Source organism: Zalophus californianus, chromosome 7, assembly GCF_009762305.2.
Source record: "Zalophus californianus isolate mZalCal1 chromosome 7, mZalCal1.pri.v2, whole genome shotgun sequence".
In the NCBI taxonomy this organism is placed as follows: domain Eukaryota; kingdom Metazoa; phylum Chordata; class Mammalia; order Carnivora; family Otariidae; genus Zalophus; species Zalophus californianus.
Genome location: NC_045601.1, coordinates 32,027,967 through 32,047,371, shown reverse-complemented (window position 1 = coordinate 32,047,371; position 19,405 = coordinate 32,027,967). Strand labels below are relative to the sequence as shown.

The 19,405-nt window shown below is 35.9% G+C and overlaps 1 protein-coding gene across 1 annotated transcript in view; it reads right to left on the bottom strand.

Moving 5' to 3' along the window:
* Positions 1-19,405, bottom strand: part of MOXD1 (monooxygenase DBH like 1) — an 84,932-nt gene that overhangs the window by 55,026 nt on the left and 10,501 nt on the right. The window contains 5 exon segments of the mRNA XM_027603947.2: positions 6,800-6,883; positions 7,005-7,172; positions 8,801-8,890; positions 8,892-8,932; positions 8,935-8,947. Of these exon segments, the coding sequence (XP_027459748.2) occupies positions 6,800-6,883; positions 7,005-7,172; positions 8,801-8,890; positions 8,892-8,932; positions 8,935-8,947 (396 nt within the window).

Sequence of the window (19,405 nt, the reverse complement as noted above, 5' to 3'; positions counted from 1 at the left end):
GAATGGTGAGAAGCAAGAGTATCCGCAATTTAGACCACAGGGCATCCAAACCCCAGCACATAGTTCTTTTAGGTTTAGCAAGTCATAGATATTTAGAAGTAAAAAGAGCCATTTGAAATCATCGGGTCCAATCCCTTTATCGTACAGACAAGGAATTTGAGGACCAGGGAGAGGTTAAGTACTTTCTCTAAGGTCAGAAAGCTAATTAGTGACAGAGTTAGCAATAAATCACTTCCATGAAAAGACATGCTTTCAAAGTGAATTCAATTACCTTGTATTCTCAAGTGGCTATTAAGAACACCCAAGTAGCTAGACAATCTCCAATGTTTCTGTCAAGTAGATGTAACTCAAGAAGATCTAGAAAGGAACTTTGCAACACTGACTCAGACAGCAATCTTTAAAATGTGCTAATTTGAGTCAACTCATTATTGTTAGGAGCAGAGTTCTACCCACTTTTTTCTGTACAAAGTTATAATTTCAGCCACAGTAAATGGCCAAGTATTTTCATCTCTTCTAGTGGATGAGAGATACATAAAATGTCAGATACACTGAAATATACATATATATAAAATTATTTTGGCATTTATAAACTTTGGATGACAAATTCCTAAAGAAGAGGATTCTTATGATTTTACAGCATAATTTTTCTAGAAGATAAAGAATTTTCCATTTTGTCAATGGGTGACAAGATGCACAGGTGCCAGGGGTAATGCATTGGTATTAAGAATTTAATAACCAAATATAGTGTTGCCAAGTATTTAAAAGGAATGGAAAGTATTTTCACAGAAGACATACTTTGAAAGTTAATTCCTTTCAACATACTAAATAGATATAGCTAAATATCCAAAGATTTGCCTTTAGGAGATATGGTTAAATTGGTAAAAAGACAAAGGGAAACATTGGTAAGCCAAAAAAGTTCAAGAGAGTTGGATGTAATTGGGTGAAAATACAACCATCAGTCAATAGTCAATAGCAAACACCTGGTAGTCTCCCATCTAATAAAGTGAAACTGAAGGTGAGCACATGAAAAAAGAATGAGAACTAGAGCATATTTGGAAACGCATCCTGAAGACAAACCAAAATGCTATTTCCATCAGGGAAGAAAAATCATCAATGAAAATATATTTTGAAATATCATGTCAGAGGAAAAAAGAAAGAAGATACACTGACAAAGAAGAGATCATTCTAATAGTTGTCCAGTCATGTAGTTTGACACTGAAAATTCTTACAATTTACTAAATTTAACCTAGAAGTCTTACACATTTTCAGAAATAGAAATCCTCTATCACACTTGACATTTCCGAATATGTTAATGCTAAAGTTTCCCTTGTGATGGTGTCCTTTAATTTAGAAGAAGGAGGAGGAGGAAGAGAAATAAACATAATAGGGAAGCTGACCAGCAATGTTTATTTAACATGGTACATAAACCCACATGTTCATGCCATATGTCTAGGACAGGAGAATCAATTTGTGAATGACTATTTCATGGCTATACAGTACTCTGGCTTCAAGAACATTTCACGGTCATTCAGTGTCAATTATTCTTAGATTTTCTTGTCCTAGGAAACATTCCCCCAAATTAAACCATTCAGATTTATGAATGGCACCAATGGAAAAGAACAGCAACATCTAATATCATGTCAAGAAAGATGTTCTGTTCAGTAGCAAGTATACGGCAGAGCATCTCCCTTCTGCATCTATTGATGAACAAAATGATGATAGTGTTTTGTTTATCTCAACTTTACATTTCTCTACAACAGAAAGTTTTCAAGGTGGCTTCCCTAAATGAAATGAGGGATAATCTGGGTTTTATTTGGAATTCTGACTGTTTAGAAAGGGTTGACTGGTTCGGGATCCCTCAGCAACCCAGAAACCAAACAAGATGATTGACAGATTAGCAATTGTGTATTGCTAGTGATCTACATAATTTTATTTAGTTACTTATTTAACAAACACTATGTGCCAGGCATTGTTCTAAATACGTATGTTAAATTCCTTTAATTCACTCACCTATTAGGTGAGAACTATTATGCCCATTTTCCAGATGAGAAAAGTGAGGCACAAGGAAGTAAATAATTTGCCAGAGGTCACACAAGAAATAAAGGTAATCCTCTCTTAACACTCAGCAATGGTCAACCTTTTAGCATGACGCTCTTTCCTTTTCTGGGTCTCCTCACTAAACAGCAGTTTTCAGTGAAAAGTCATTCAGACAGCAACATGGAAAAAAAAAAAAAAAAAGGCCTGATAATAATTGGGTTTGTTAAGAGTTTTCCATGTGTCAGATACTGTGCTAAGTGGTAATAAAAATTTTTTAACTGCTACATAACTTTCAGTCCAAATAATCCCATAAGGAAGGTACCATTAGAATTTAAATGATAAAATGGAGCTGTTGGTGACAAATAACCTTCCCATGGATAAATGACTAAAAATGGAATGAAAGCGTCCAGATCTTGCCCATCATAGCACAGAACCCACCTACGAGACCACGAAGCTTACTGCCACCCTATTAAAAAGGTGGGCCTTTAAGGCCAGATGGCTACAGGATGATGAGTCAGCCTGACTGTTTTTCTTTTTTCTCCTCTTTAACATAATAGGCCACCAACAATTATTTATTAAATCAAATAAGACAGATCATGTTTAAATGGAGGAGTTAGGAGTTCCGTTTATCAATGAGAGAATTCTCTGGCAATAAAAGCTCCAAAAAAACCCCAAAAAAGCAAAAAACAAAAAAGACCCCAAAACCAGTGTGTTAAACCAGCTGATAAACCCAGCTTCTAGCAGAGCATATCCAGCTGTTACTATCAGGTGATTATGATATCACTATTGACTAAAGAGAGTAGAAAGAATCACTTCCTCCTGAAAATTTAAATTTAAGATAAAGTTACTTATTTCGCAAAGCTTAAATAGGGTCATATTCAAATAGGGCGCTATGGGCTGGACAGTGGGTCTCGAGAGTCACAGAGGTGGTCTCACATGAGAACAGTGGTTTTAATATAAATTACTAAGAGTTTTCTTTGTATAATCTCCATATCTGTCTTCTAGTGTGATATGCTGTCATCTGACAATACAAATATTTTCAAATCACAATTTTAAACATTTTTCACAAAAATCAAAACACAAATCAATAAGTTGGAATCACAAGTGAATTGAAACCACCAATAATTTTTATCACAATCCCATTACTCCTGCAGATGAAATTATTGACCCTTGTTCATTTATACTTTTAGAAATTACTTACCTTTGTTAGTTTATAATTTTACAAAATATTTACTTTATTTGATATTTTCGGTAGTAAATTATTTTTATCATTACATGATTAAAATTTAAATTAAAATGTAATTAACATTTTTAATTTTAGTCATTTACATTAAATATATTCATAAACAGCCACTGATGTATTTTATTTATCTGCTTAGTTTTATGGTTATTACAACTACGAAATGTATATTGGGCAGTACTATTAACATTTAAAGTACAAGTACACACTTTTCTTTGTTTGAAATAAGAGTCCAGACAACAAAGTTGATTTCTCACAATATTACTGTTATCAATATGTTCTTAAAACTAGCTGCAAATGACACATAATATAATACAATATAAGAGCAATGTTCTTTTTTCTGAGAAAATACTTTTTGTTTTTTGTATCAGAGAAGAACTGAGGCTTTTTGATCCAGTGATTTGTAGGACACAAAATAAGGAATAAGGACAAGTACCTAGCTCATGGCTTTTCAAAACACAGGAGTCTTTGTGGGGTTTTTTTTTGTTGTTTTTTTATTTTTATTTTTTTTGAAAATAGAGCTACCCTATGACCCAGCAATTGCACTACTGGGGATTTACCCCAAAGATACAAATGTGGCGATCCGAAGGGGCACCTGCCCCGCAATGTTTATAGCAGCATGTCTACAATAGCCAAAACACAGGAGTCTTTGTCTTTGATTCTATGAAAAGAAGATATATTTTTCTTAAATTACTAGAAATCATCTCTGCTAAGGAAAAGAGGATGGAAATTAGGTAATTTCTTAAGGTAAGTTTTAGATTTATGAATTCTACGGTAGAAATGTATTAAAATTTTATTGTAAACTGGCATAAGCCACAAATTAAAACTTTTTAAAGACTCTCAAAACATATACAACCTGAATTATTTTTACAATCTTTATTTTTAAAAGTTTTATTTATTTATTTGAGAGAGAGAGAGAGAGAGCAAGTTGGGGGAGGGGCAGAGGGAGAGAAAGAATCCTCAAGTTGACTCTCTGCTGAGCAGGGAACCTGAGGCCGGGCTTGATCCCAGGAACCTGAGATCATGACCTGAGCCGAAATCAGTCGCTTAACCGACTGAGCCATCCGGGTGCCCCCATTTTTACAACCTAAATATTTTGAATTTATTTTCTACGTAAAGCTTTCTCTTCTCTGGTTTTTTTCCTTTTTAACATTTTAATTTTAAGTAATCTCTACACCCAACGTGGGGCTTGAACTCACAACCCAGAGATCAAGAGTCATATGCTCTACCGACTCAGCCAGCCAGGTACCCCTTCTCTTTTTGTATATTATCCTTAGGTTCATTTCTGAGTAACATGTTTCATAATACTTAACGTCTTTTAAAACATTTTAGGGTTTAACAACAAGCTCAGGAATCTATTCTATAAGTGGTATTCTTAAGTAATAATAGAATTTTAAATTCCAGCCACCAACCCTCTCCCTTGCAGCACCCAAATTTTGTATAACCACACCTCTCTCCCTCAAATCCCCTCTTGCTAGGAGTAAAGAACTTTCATCGTTTAATAGAACTCCAAATACTTAATACATGCCCACATATCTGACTACTACTATGATAAGCATGCAATGGAAAATTCTTAGATGGGATACCAAGTAAATGTCCTACATAGAGAGAACATATACTGACTCCCCTTAAGAGCAAATATTTTTTTCATTCAACTTAATTATTAGCATTAATTACAATGAAGAATAAAAATGCATTGATGTAAGTGGTTAAGGACATCATATCCTATCAATTAACATTTGCTGAAAAAGGAACCAGGGACCTATTTTGTGAAACATTTGCTTTCATTTCTGACCCTGTAGTTTTTTACATTTGTCCCTTAAGCTGAGTTCCCATTAAATTTACTATAAATGACACACAGTACTATATGACACATAGTATATATAAATACACCATTCTCTTTCCTGAGAAAGGCTTTTCACTGGCATAAGGGAAGGCCTTAGGCATGGTATTAAGGCACATGCAAGAAACAGAAAATAACATTGCACAGAGATTAGTGGCTCATTCGAAGTCTCATTGTTGGTAAGTCTTCTGATTACAGAAATACTCTACAAATATTTAGGACTACTTAATAATTCAATAAACATTCCCTCAAACTGTTCCTCTTGTCTGTGTAAGTAGTTATGAATCATGTGTGTAAATAAAAGGCAGCTCTGTGCCTCTGGACAAATATATTAGAGATTAACAAATTTAAGTCACTTTATAGAATGTACTCAGTGTTTCCATCTCTGCCAAAATGTTTTGAGGTTAGTAGGGACAGCGTTATGATGGACCACCTTTTACAGACGAAGAAGCCAGGGCATTACCCCAGAGCTACTCACCTGAGAGCACATAGTTAGTTCAAGAGACAACCTGTGAGTCGATCTATGTACTTCCTTCTGGATTCCAGTATCTACAAGTTTGCTCCTTTCTCACATCCACACTGCTTTGTTAAACAGTCTGGGGGCTGACAAAACGCTGATGACGTCGGTCTTCTGAATGTTTAGAGTATTTGTATGCATGATTGAATTCTATCTTATTCTTTCCTGTGTCTAGGATACTTTTCCTACATTCTTACTATAGGTTCTTTGAGCGCATGGATTATATATTCAGCCTCTGGAACTACCAAACAGTTTCTAGCACAGAACCAAGGACATGTAATTCCTTAAAAATACTTGTTCATTCACTAACTAGATGCAAAAGTTTTGGGACACTATTCCTGGTAGAGGTGGGAGGGAATTATAGGCCACAGGCAAACAGGGCTTCTTTCTTACCCAATTCTGAATTTTTTAATTCTGTGGGAATCCACTAATTTTCCTGTTTTCCTATTTTCAAAAAATCACTATAAAAATTTTTTTTTCACAACATCCAATATTTACAATGCAGCAGACATTTTCAAACAATAGGTGGTGGGGAATGTAATCTTCCTGTATATAATTTATTGATATGCAAATATATTATTTAAATGTCAACTCCAGCAATTCCAACTGTACAGTGTTGCCTAAGAAATAACTAGTGTTGGGGCGCCTGGGTGGCTCACTTGGTTAAGAGCCTGACTCTTGATTTTCACTCAGGTCATGATCTCAGGGTCAAGAGACTGAGCCCCCCCTCAGGCTCCCCATTGAGCATGGCGTCGGCTTGAGATTCTTTCCCCTCCCTTTCCCTCCCCCTCTGCTCCTCCCTGCCCCACACTGTGTGCACATGCACGCATTGTGTACTCTCTTTCTCTCTCTAAAATAAATAAAATCTTTTTTTTAAAAAGGAAAAAGAAATAACTAGCAGTGTTCAAATGCATCCCAAAACTTTTACCTTAAAAAGTAAAATTAGGAGACAAAACCCAAAAATCCTAGCTATAATCCAAGATTTCTCTCTAAATTCAGTGACTCCTAAGATAGGGTGTGAGTCAGATAAGCCAGTTCTTTGTTCTTGAAATAACTTTCACATACTTGAAAATCATTTCTATTCTTTTAGTCATTTTCATTTTAATAACAATTTTTCCTCCATTCATACACATTAAATTTAGCCTGTGAGTGAGTCACATACCTTTATTACATGATGTTTTTCTTGGAACACAGGGATCTTAAACATTTGGCACCAATAGGTCGTACCTTTGTTTGGGATGGGGACCTGTCTTAATAAAAAGGGGAGGGGGACACAAAGTCACACTGTTAAACAGCATGTAAGTAATAACTCTCACATGCTTTCAAGAAACCCACCCTTCCAATCATAAAAACCTGAAAAAACTTACGTCCTGATTCACCAGGTCAAAGTATGGTATGGCTGTAGACAACACGTTGGTTTTCTCAGGATTCAAAAGCCGTAGACTTTTAGTGCCACGATTGGAGTCATGGTACTTGGGGCCAGCTTCGCCCACATCTTCATGATGGTAAGCCCAGATCACTCTCACAGTGCTCTCCTGGTGATCAGACAGGGGCATTATTATGTCTCATGAGAGCACCATCCTTACCACTGAGCTGAGTTTAAAGAACTCTACTGAAAGCCAGATAGAGACGTGAAGAAAAGAGAATAATGACATTTGGAGCCCTCAGTATGGTCTCTAGCATTAATTGCATCAATTTGATTAAATCATTAAGTATCCAAATAGATGAGTTTCTTTTTGGAAGAGACGGTCTCTCTCAGCATGCAAGATTATGTCTTCCAAGAGAGAGCAAAGAGCAACGGACTCGGTGGTTATGCTTTCATGCACATGGCAGCAGTAAATCATCGTTGCGCTAGGTCTGCAAACTAGCAACTCATAGTTACCAAGGAAATATTCTTGTTAAGATGCAAGGATTCTAGAAAATTAAAACCTGTTTTAATGCCATGCAACATTTTAGGGAAAAAAAAATAAACAGAATGAAAATTAAGATGACTTTCCGGGTCGGCACCTTTTCGTTCATAGTAGATTTTTCCCAGGCATTAGCCCGGTGACGTGTATGAATTGACGGAAAGTGCAAACACAGGAGGAATTTCTGATTTGGGGTTTATTATCCTAGAATCTAGCTTCAGTCATTTATGAATCCTGGGAATTTCCAAGGGACTAGGGTATCCCAATGAGGGAAAGTACTGTCAGGTGAAATTGGTTTCCATTTAGCAAGCAAGAGAGATTGCCCAAGGGACGCTGGGGCAGGGGGAGGGCTTGCTGAGTTATAAAGAAGTTGTTCAGTCCTCCCACAGATCCAGGTGTCTGCCAGATCTTTGTAAAAAGAACTTTGAAAATAAATAATAAAGCACAAGCTATTTATTTTAAAAGCTATATTCTTTCTTAATAAGTCAAATGACTATAATTATTTTTCCACTTAAAGTATAATTGCACTGTATATTACATAAAAAGTGATCCATGTCTTTGCATGTGTTTTTTTCTTCTTCTACTCTTTATGCTGAATGTTAATCAAAAGTGCTTCAGATTTTTACATTCCCATTTTTAAAGCTTTGATTTATCAAATAAAAAAGATAATTTGATTGATCTATACAAAATAAAATCGATCCAAGAAATTCAAGGAAACTTCCCAAGTACCACATGAATTATATACTGTCTAAATATTTAATTTGCATATGCATAAAGATATTAATGTTTGCATGAAGTCTGAAATAAGAAATCTTGTATAACATGTCAGTAGGCAATTTTAATCAATCTACTATTCATCTCAATTTTAGAAATTTACAAAAATGAACCAGTCACAAATCAGATGAATTATACCCTGATATTCAGTATCATCATTCCTTCTTGTGTAATACATTTTTTCCAACCTTTATGTACTGTGTATTCTCAAACTTTATACAGAAAAAGCTAGAAATCTTACAGATAAAATCATACTCATTTTAAATGGCCCTTGAAAACATGAGAGTCACACAAAAATTGCCTTTCTTGAAATATATAGTCTTAGATTTTTGTGGCTTCTAAAAAGATTCCAAAGATATCCTAAAACAGACTGTGTGACTTTGTTTTCAAAGGTAAATATTTGTTTCTCTAATTCTACAAAGTGTTTCACAACCGTAAATGTACAATATATTCGTGCATGTATTCTCTCATCGGCTCCTTACCGTTATACTCTTGTCATTTATGTCACATGTATGCAGTTCTCTGGTAAATTCAACTACTGTGTGGGTACTATTTTCCATGGCATATTCCAGGGTGGTAGTCTTGCTGAGCATCTTTTTTCAACTCTCTATTGCATTTGTAAAATAATCCTGTGGAAAATATGGAAAAGAAAAATTAGGACATCCCAGATTCAGAGATTAGGAATATTTATAGGACCTTAAAAAACTGATTCTGGGTTTGCTTTTTACAAAATTCTGCATCTATAATCATTTTTAAAGTCCTGGGAATTTTCAAGAAGTTGGAGTATCCCAACTAGGAAATCAGTTCTCTATGAAAGTGGTCCGTATTTGAACTTCTGGCCATTCGGGAAAATGTGATATGGATTTACAATTACCACATGGTAGAGAAGATAATTCTACATCTAGAATATATTGCAGGCTACATGGGAATGCCAAAGAAGAGTAAGGATTCTAAGAGGGAATGAGCGCTTCCAGTTGAAATGATCAAAGAAAACTTCCTGGAGGAGATAGAGTCAGGAGTCTTGAAGAGAATAAGTATTTCAGTGGAGTTAAGTATCAAAGGGTGGAGATAGTAGAGAGGATTTCTCAATATCATAGAGCATTGAAAGAGATGGAATAAACAGACATTCAAGATCACCTAGTACTTTTCCTCCATTATACAAATGAAAAGAGGAACTTCCACACTGTGAAATGGCTGGCTCCAAAGTGAATTGACTAGTTCATGACAGATAGAACCAACCCAAGGTAAGCACTTTTTCCACTGTTAACCCCGAAGTTATGGGTCATTTCAGTATGTGTTTTAGTAGCAAATGCTTATTAAAATGAAATGCAATGGAAAAGTATGGAAATAAATGAAACTCGAATTACAAGATACTGAAAAACAGGGGAAATTTTGTTTTATGGATCAGATATGATTTTTGTGCTAAACTTGATCAGTGGTATACAGATCACTTCTGGGAGGCAGACAAACGTAATGGAGAGGTCATGGGCTTTGAAATCAAAATGGCGAGGACCTGACCCCTAGCTCTACCCCTAAATAGCCTTGGAGAATTGTTGAAGTCAGACTCTGTGAACTTTTGTTTTAACATTAGTAAAATGGGGTTAATACATACCTATTTTATGGATTTTGAAAGATAAAGAAATGAAACAGTATATGGGGAGAAATTGCCTATAATGGTTATTGCCAATTTAAGGCTAATTTCCTTTCCCCTTTTAGAATGTAGTTTAGTTTTTATCCAAAATATTTCCCTAGACCACATGCCATTTACTTGCTATATTTTACCATTTGCCTACTATACTACCACTTGGCCCTTACTAATATATTACTATATTATAAAACTCATGGTGCTAATTTTCATCACTTATAGAAGACACAAAATTTGCCTTAATTGTACTGGCCTTTCTGTACATGATGATATTTTATTTTTAAAAAGCCACAAATGGCTGATTTAGAAAATGCATGCTGAAACATAATTACAATTATTTTTACTAACATCAAAATTACATAATATTACATAATTTTCATTCTGTTTATTATTTTTCCCTAAAATTACATTTGAGGAAATGATTGCCATGCTTGGTGAGGAAATGATTGCCATGCTTGGCAAAATACATACATACATACATACATACATACATACATAAAGTATACCAGGAAAAAACTTAAATTGTAAATGTCACACTCAAATGGACGGCATTTGGCATTTTTATGCCTAGTATCTTTTTAAGGTAGCTATCAAGTATGTGTAAATTTGACCTTCAGATATTTGCTCAGACCCGTTATTGGTGATGCACAGAGTCTAACTAATCTTTTTTCACCCTGGTGACAACTACAACTCACTGAGTACATCCCATGCACCAGGCCCAGTTCAAGCATGTATTAATATATGCATTAACTCATTTCCACCTTCACATCAGGTCTATGAGACAAAACTGTTTTCCTATTTCACAGGCAAAGACACTAAAGCATAAGAAGGTTAAGCATCTTGGATGTCTGGGTGGCTCAGTTGGTTAAGCGCCTGCTGAATGCTCAGGTCATGATCCTGGGGTCCTAGGATCTAGTCCCATATGGTTCTAGGATCAAGTCCTGAATCAGGCTCCCTGCTCAGCAGGGACTCTGCTTCTACCTCTGCTTCTTTTCCCGCTTATGCTCTCTCTTTCTCTCTCTCTCAAAAATAAATTAATTTATTAAAAATCTTTTAAAAAACAAGGTTAAGCATCTTGTCTAGGATCACACAGCTGGTAAGCAGAAAAGCCAGTGTTTAAAACCAGACAGTCTGACTCAAGTCTGTATCCTTCTCCACTGTTATCCACCATAGTGGCTACTGCAGGAAAAGTATGAGTTAGTTTATATTTTTCTGTCTACTGAAAATATCTACATTAAGGTTTGTTGTTTTGTTTTGTTTGTTTATTTGTTTGTTTGGTTTGTTTTTTACATAAAACATTACATTTTCTACCACTAAAGTTGGGGGCTGTCAAAAAATTTATTCTGAGAACTGGTTGTAACAGTGAAAATAATTCAAATGAAATATTCCTGTCATATTGTGATTTTCCCACTTTTGATCACACAGATTTTCAACACGTAGATGAAATAATAATGTCTATAGACAGCAAGGGATTCGGATAAACTGTGCCTCTATACTGAGTTCACATTTCATTACACAATTCAAGCAATCACAGTTTTTACAAACCAAAAGAATACAACACAAAATGCAATCAGTTTGAAGAGTAGACTAATTATCCTGGTCTTGCAAATATGTTTTCAAACCTGTTAGTCCTACAGAATATCCAGCTGGCCCGCCAACTTTCCATTCCTTCTATTTCCACTCACCAATAACAATTTCTTTCAGCTATTCCACCTTTTTCTGGCTTTTCAGATAACTTAGCTATGAGAAAATGGGAGAAACTTCACTCAGGTCTCCCTGAAGTAAGCATGTTTTGAGCACGTCTACCCTACGTAAACGGCTGAGTGTTCAATATTGTGAAAAGAGAGCTGCCAGTTAAGTCAAAGCTCAACACTCCTGGCAAAATAGGCTGATATCTTCAAACGTATTAAGGAAAACATGAATGGATTTTATTATGATTGAAATGTGAAATGTCCTATGCACCACCGTAATTCCATTATATTTTCTCCACATTTTCCAGTTCTTAAGGCCTATTTTGATACATGTCTTCAGATTTGAGCCATCCTACTATCAACATAGTATTATCAGTTACATGTTTACTTGAGCTGGCCCTTCCTAATGCTTAGAAATCCACATGTTAATCTCTTACTATTTTCTCAGGAGGCCTCCCGAGACAAATATTCTAACCTTCTCTATTTAAGATGCCAACATTTCCCCCACCCTCAGCTTATGATCATGCATCTCACTTTAAGAGAATTTCAGTTAGGATACATGACAGCTCACATCTTGCCTTCTGTCTATCCCAAATAATATTAACTTTTTGGACTCATAAAAAATACTAATCTAAAAGAAAGCAGAAGAGAAGAGAAATGTAAAACAAAGAGCAGATGGGACAAGTAGAAACCAAATAGATGTAAATGAAATAAAAGGGAAATATTACATTAGGCCCTACAGACATTAAAAGGTTAATAATATTATGCACACCTAGACATAAGAAACTTAGATAATTTAGATGAGAAACAGGCAGAGTTTGAAAGACACAAACCAGCAAAATTTATTAATGAAAACAGATACTCTGAATAGCCCTATAGTCTACTCATGGGTAAAAACCTTCCTACAAAGAAAATTCTAAGCCAAGTTGCTTTCACTTGGAATTTTACCAACTATTTAAGGAAGAGGTAATATCAATCCTTCACAAATTCTTCCAGAAGATAAAGAACAGGGAGCACTTCCTAACTCATTGTTGGATGCCAGCATTACCCTGATACCAAAATCAAAGACATTACAAAAATATGTATTAGCAAATAGAATTTAGTGATTTTTAAAAAAGGATAATATATCATTATCATGCAGAGTTGGTTCAACATTACAAAAGCAATCAATGCAATTCATCATATTGAACTCTAAAAAAGAAAACCATGCAATCATCTTAATAAATGCAGAAAAACCATTTTGAAACATTCATTCATGGTAAAATCTCTCAGTAAACTAGCAGCAGAAGGGTATGTTCTTAACCTTATAAAAAGAATCTACAAAAAATCCTCCAGCAAACATCACAGTTAATGAAAAACTAAATTCTTCCCCTAAGTTTGGAAACAAGTAAGTCTTGGGAATAAGGCAAGGATGTCCACACTCCCCACTTCTGGACAGCTCCACTGTTGACTGTCTACTTCTGACAGTTTATCTCTCTTATTCCCATTCTCTAACCATAAACGTGAAATTCTGTCCTTGACATTATCTCCTTTCTTCATATTTCAACCTTTGGGAATCTCATCTACTCCAAGAGTTTCCAATCACCACCTTCACATATCCAAAAGTTTATCAGATAATTCCACTTGGAGTGGAAGTTGTCACTTCAGAGTGCAATATACCCAAAATTGTATTCATCCTTTGTCTGTAAGACTTGTTTTCCTGAATTTATTTCAGTATCCTGCCATTCTTCCACCATCCAAATTCAAAACTTCTGTCTTCTTTAACTTCTTCCTCTGTTACTCACACTTCCACAATCCTATCAGTTCCTCCTTTGGAAAAATATCCCATCTTTTACTTCTACTCTATTACAACTTCTTCTACCTCACTTCAGACTATCACTTGCATTATTTCTGTCAAAATTACTCTGAATGTGTCACTGTATTTTATTCAATGGCATATAGTACAAAGTTCTAAAATTTAGATTCAAGTTTTTCTACAATTTAGCCTAACCTGGTTTTTCAGAGTGTCTGTCATTAATCCTACCACATGATCTCTATTATCTATTTCTTATTCCCTTCAAATTCTGCCTTTTTCCATCTCTTTGTTTTTGTTCACACTTTTTCTTTTCTACCCCTCCCCCACTCTCTTCAGCCCACTGAGAAATTCTCTCCACTAACTCCACCCTTTGATACTTAACTCCATTGAAATACTTCTCTTCAAGACTCCTGACTCTATCTCCTCCAGGAAGTTTTCTTTGATCATTTCAACTGGAAGTGCTCATTCCCTCTTAGAATCCTTACTCCTCTTTGGCATTCCCATGTAGCCTGCAATATATTCTAGATGTAGAATTATCTTCTCTACCATGTGGTAATTGCCTGGAAATAGAAAGCGAATCTTATCAATCCAGTTATAAATTTGTACCTTTAATATAGTTGTTGGTGCTGTAAATGGAACAAAAAGAGGGAGACAGATTATTTTCTCAATTGTTCTCAATTACATTTACATATGGTTAAGATTGGTGTGGAATGTGTTTAACCAGATGCTAGCATGAGTTTGAGTCGGCATGATCTACCATGCAGACACATCTGGTCCTGAAATCTGGGAACGTTTCTGTGACCTTTTAGCCCTAAATGGACATGAATCTTATGAAACTGACATCAGCATTTAGAAAAAAAAAATTTATGCATGCAATAACTCTGAAACCCTTTTACACTAAGAGGGCATTCCCTACCTATTTTGAAGAAATAAGGCAACAACAACAACCAAGGAAAAAAACACACAAAAAAACAGATCCAAGAGAGAGAAACCATGTTTCAGAATGTTTTCCAATGTGAATTTATATCCTGAGTGACTTACGTATTGCAGATGCTTATTAAATATGTGTAATTTTAAAGAGAGCATCCTGCCTTTCCTTTTGCTAATTCTAAATAAGGGAATAATTTTGGAAATAAAAGATAAGAACTCAAGAACCATCAATCCAATATTCACATCTTAGTGGTATGGAAATAGTTTAACTTGGGGGAGCAAAAGTATTCCCCAGCAGCATCTTCTTTCTTCCTTCAATCTGTATTAAGAAAATACATGAACTAACTAAACACCATCCTAATGGTGTCAATATTTTACAATTAAAAAATGGCATGTTGGCAAACCTTAAAAGCACAATTAAGTGAGGCAGGAGGAGAGAAAAAGGCAAAAAAAAAAAAGTGAATCCTAAATTTCCTACGGTTCAACTGTTCTTGCCAGGAGGAAGAAAAGAAGGAAGGGAGGGAGGAAAGAAGAGATGAAAAGAAAGCAAGTCACCCCAACAACAGTCAATCTTGAAAATTCTTCGTGCAGATTGGCTAAACCTAAAAAAGTATGCTTGGTGAGTTTAGCAGTTTCCTCACAGTTTGACAAAGGGATACATGTTATCTGAGTGGATAATTACATGGAATCGTTATTTTGTACCATTATCCTCTTGGGAAAAAAAATAACCTGCAGAATGGAATTGACAGTAAAACATTGACCAATTAAGAACCTGAATACCAATAATATCACCTCGAAATTTATATTCACAAAACCATCCTGTATAGTACTAATAAGATATTTATGAAATTCTCCCAGATCACTTTACAATCTGATTTTCACCTTTACAATTAGAATGGAATGGCACCCCTTTTGCCCCCATTCCAGATCCTATTTGGCAAATAGAGCCAGATACAGCACTATTGTACATCCATGGTAAAGGCCATTCCTCAGCCATCTTCCCATAGTGCTTGATATTCTAGGACTTTTACAGTAAAAATAGGAATATTGATCACAACACACTCTCACTGTCATGGTTGGATGTCACAGCCATTATAAAAATCTAATTGTATGATATATATTGTATATATTATAAATTAACATGAAATACTGATAAAAGTAGGCTCCAATTAAGTATCATTAAAAATGGACTTTATGAGGACAGGAGGGTTGAGGAGGATCATGATTCTGTAAAGATTTTGTAAAAGTTTAAAAATAAAATTTGAAGATGTTTTAATTATGTAAATTTGAAGAAGTCATTCTTCTTTATGTTTATTCAGTTCTAATGTTCTGTAAAGTGAAATGTGAAGAAGTTATGTTACTCTAGCTAAATGGCTTTATGTGGATTTTTTTTTTTTTAGATTTTCTTTATTTATTTGACAGAGAGAGCACACAAGCAGGGGGAATGGCAGAGGCAGAGGGAGAAGCAGGCTTCCCGCTGAGCAGAGAGCCAGAAGCCCGGCTCGATCCCAGGACCCTGGGATCATGACCTGAGCCAAAGGCAGACACTTAACCGAGCCACCCAGCTGCCCCTTTATGTGGATTTCAATCAGATTCTAACTCAAATATCTACATTAAGATTAACTTCAGGGTACCTGGGTGGCTCAGTCAGTTAAGCATCTGCCTTCGGCTCAGGTCATGATCCCAGAGTCCTGGGATCGAGTCCCGCATCGGGCTCCCTGCTCAGCGGGGAGCCTGCTTCTCTCTCTCCCTCTGCCTCTGCCCCCTGCTTGTGCTCTCTCACTCTCTCTCTCTCAAATAAATAAACAAAAAAATCTTAAAAAAATCAACTTTTAATAGAAATTGTCATTAAGGTATTAGTTTTTGCTTTTATTGTGGATTATTATTTTAATCGGGTGCTTAGCTTGCTTTACCTTTTAAAGATAAAATATTACCTGTTACCCTTGAAAATCTGAGTTGATAATTAGACTCCAGCAATAAAGTTAATTTGCAGTTGTGTCATAAAAATGAAACATGTTCTCACAGGATATTTTGCCTTTTGAACACTAGGCTTTGAAAAAAATGATGAAATATATCATTGAGATTTCAAAATGCTCTGTGGCAAGAGTAAAGTAAGGCAGCATGAGCACCCGTTGGCATTTATCACATGGCATGATAGGCAGGAGTCCTGACTGCCACTTTAAAACTAACATTCAAAAAGCTGGCTTTGAAAATCTGCACCATTGCTACGATCTCTTGTTAAAAAACATGATCACACAGATGTTAAATTGGTTCTTACTCATTGTCAATCTTTTTTTCTCTCTCTTGAATAAAATCTCTGCAACAGAAAAGAGCTTTGACTGGTACTGTGGTAAGCAGGATGAAGTGAAAATTCTTCTCGGTGTAATAAAAGATATGAATAAACCCTGCTCAGCCTGGAAAACTGAATGTAAGCACAGCTGCAGGGGAACCTTGAGAAAAATGTTACCATCTGCCATCACTTTCTTCAACAGGTGCTTGTAGTTTTTCCTTCTTTTTCTGAATCTCAAAAGCCTTGTGAGTTCAAACATTTCTGTTTGTGACATCAATTTCTATAATAAGTGTTATGGTGATTTAATAATATTGGTAGTGTAATAATAAATATTTTTGTGTTAAAGAGAATCTTTGATCCTAAAAAAATCATGAACTGTATAAACAAACTATATAAACATAATTTTCAGATTTCAGAGTAAGCTGGTTTTAATAAGTTATTTCTTCACTAATCTTAGAAATCAGAATGGAATGTCAAAACAGAAGGGCCTCGCCTTCTAGAAACCACTTCAGATAAAATTGAAACTCTTTAGGTCTAATAAGGGATCTGTTAAATAGCTACTGGAATGCCAAAATAGGAATCCTGTTAGCTTGCGTTCCAATAAGGGGCCTACCTGAGCAATCTGTTTGTTCTTTAAGTGCCACATTCTGAAAATACACATCCTGGATTTTCCGCTACAGCCAATCATCTCAGTTCAGTTTTCATGTAGAGTAATTTAATACTTTGCTATAATCATAGAATTATCAGAAATAGAATGTAAAATTAACATTTTGACTCTTTAGGTTAACAATAAACTTCAATGGAAAAAAAACAAGCAATTTCAGGTTTTATCATAGAAATAAGATGTTATTTTACCTTCATCTTATTCCACCATCTTAGTTTTTTAAATTTTAGATGTCTTTTCTTAACTACCCATGACCACTGTATGCAAGAAGTAAATTTTGAGAAGAAAACTGGTTCCTTCCTCTTTTCTTTCCTTCCTAGTTCCTTCCTTCCTGGTTCCTTCCTTCCTTCCTTCCTTCCTTCCTTCCTTCCTTCCTTCCTTCCTTCCATCCTTCCTTCTCCTTTCTTCCAACACATATTTCATTGAGCAACTAGTATTCCTCAGCCCATGCTGTAGGGTTGAAGGCACATGACTATACAGGATAGCAGACAAAATCCCTACTCTGATAAAACTCATAATTTAGTTGAGGGGAGGGGGAAGCAGACAATTTAAAAAATATTTTTAATAATAATATAACTAAAATGTCTAGATAATAAATACTTGAAGGAGAATAAAACAGATGATAGAGAGTGACTAGAAAGCCTTTAGACTGAGTGATCAGAAAAGCCACTACTGAGGCAATGATACTTACTCTGAGAAATAAACTACAAGTAGGAGCCAGCCACAAGAGGTTATAGAGGAAGCAGATTCCAGGAAGGGAGGGCAGCTATGGGAAAAGACCTGAACGGGGGTGGGTATCCAGTTTGAGGAAGCAAATAAAAGCCAGGTGGCTGAACTATATAGTGCCCAGGAAAGAGGTCAACAGGGATCAAAGGAGGCCCCAGAACTTATGATACCTTATAGGTTAGTGTAGGGAGTTCAAATTTAATACTAAGCTTATATAAAGTCATCTGAGCTTTAAGCAGCAAGTGACATATTCTGATTGACGTGAAAAAAGTGTGTGTGTGTGTGTGTGTGTGTGTGTGTGTTACTGTGGCTACCATGTAGAGGATGACAAGAAGGAATAAGAGTGGTGGTCAGAAGACAGAAGTCATGGGGTGCCTGGGTGGCTCAGTCAGTTAAGCAACTGACTCTTGGTTTCAGCTCAGGTCATAGATCTCAGCGTCATGAGATTGAGCCCCACGTCGAGCTCCATGCTCAGAGGAGAGTCTGTTTTAAGATGCTCTTCCTCTGCCCCTCCCCCGACTAGTGTGTGCACGTTCTCTCTCTCTCTCTCTCAAATAAATAAATAAATCTTAAAAAAATAAAGAGACAGGAGTCATGCAGTGGTCTGGGTGGTCTGTGCTTGAGTGGTAAGAGTAAAATTGAAGGGAAGGGGGCAGGTTTTCGATTTAGCTTGGAGGAAGAGTCAACAGAACCTGAAGATGTGTTTCATATGGTGTAGGAAAGAGGAGACTAAAGAAAGACTCCTAAGGTTTAACTGGAGCTACCAGGAGGTGCCATTTACTGAGACTAGGAAGGTGGGAAAGAAACAGGTTGAGGGTGAATGAGGTTAAATTTGAGGTATCTACCTAGACATCTTCCCAGGGTGGGAAGGTTGGGAGACAGAGAATATGCAGACTGGGAGGAGATAAATCAAAATAATGCCACTACCAAGTTTCAGAAACTCACCAACTTCACATTTGGCTTCCCACTTGACGCCCTCCAAATTCTTCTGAGTATATACAAGTCACAGAGTGTTCTTTTTCCTTTTTTTTTTTTTTTTGAGATTTCAAATACACATTCACTAAACTACATACACTATACATAATTCAAATATACTGAAACACACAGTAGGAAGATGAAATACCCTCATATCCACTATAACGGGGCAGGGCACACCTGTCCACAGAGACAGGACGATTTCTGAGGCAGGGTAAAAAACAACATAGACAGTTTCCAATATAGTTACTAATATCTTCTCTTCTACTGAGTTCTTGAATAATCTAAAGGCATGAATGTGGAATAAAGTTATTTTTAGCATCACTCTAAAGCTGGAAGACAACCTGAAAGACCCTTGATCCTAGCTCCCA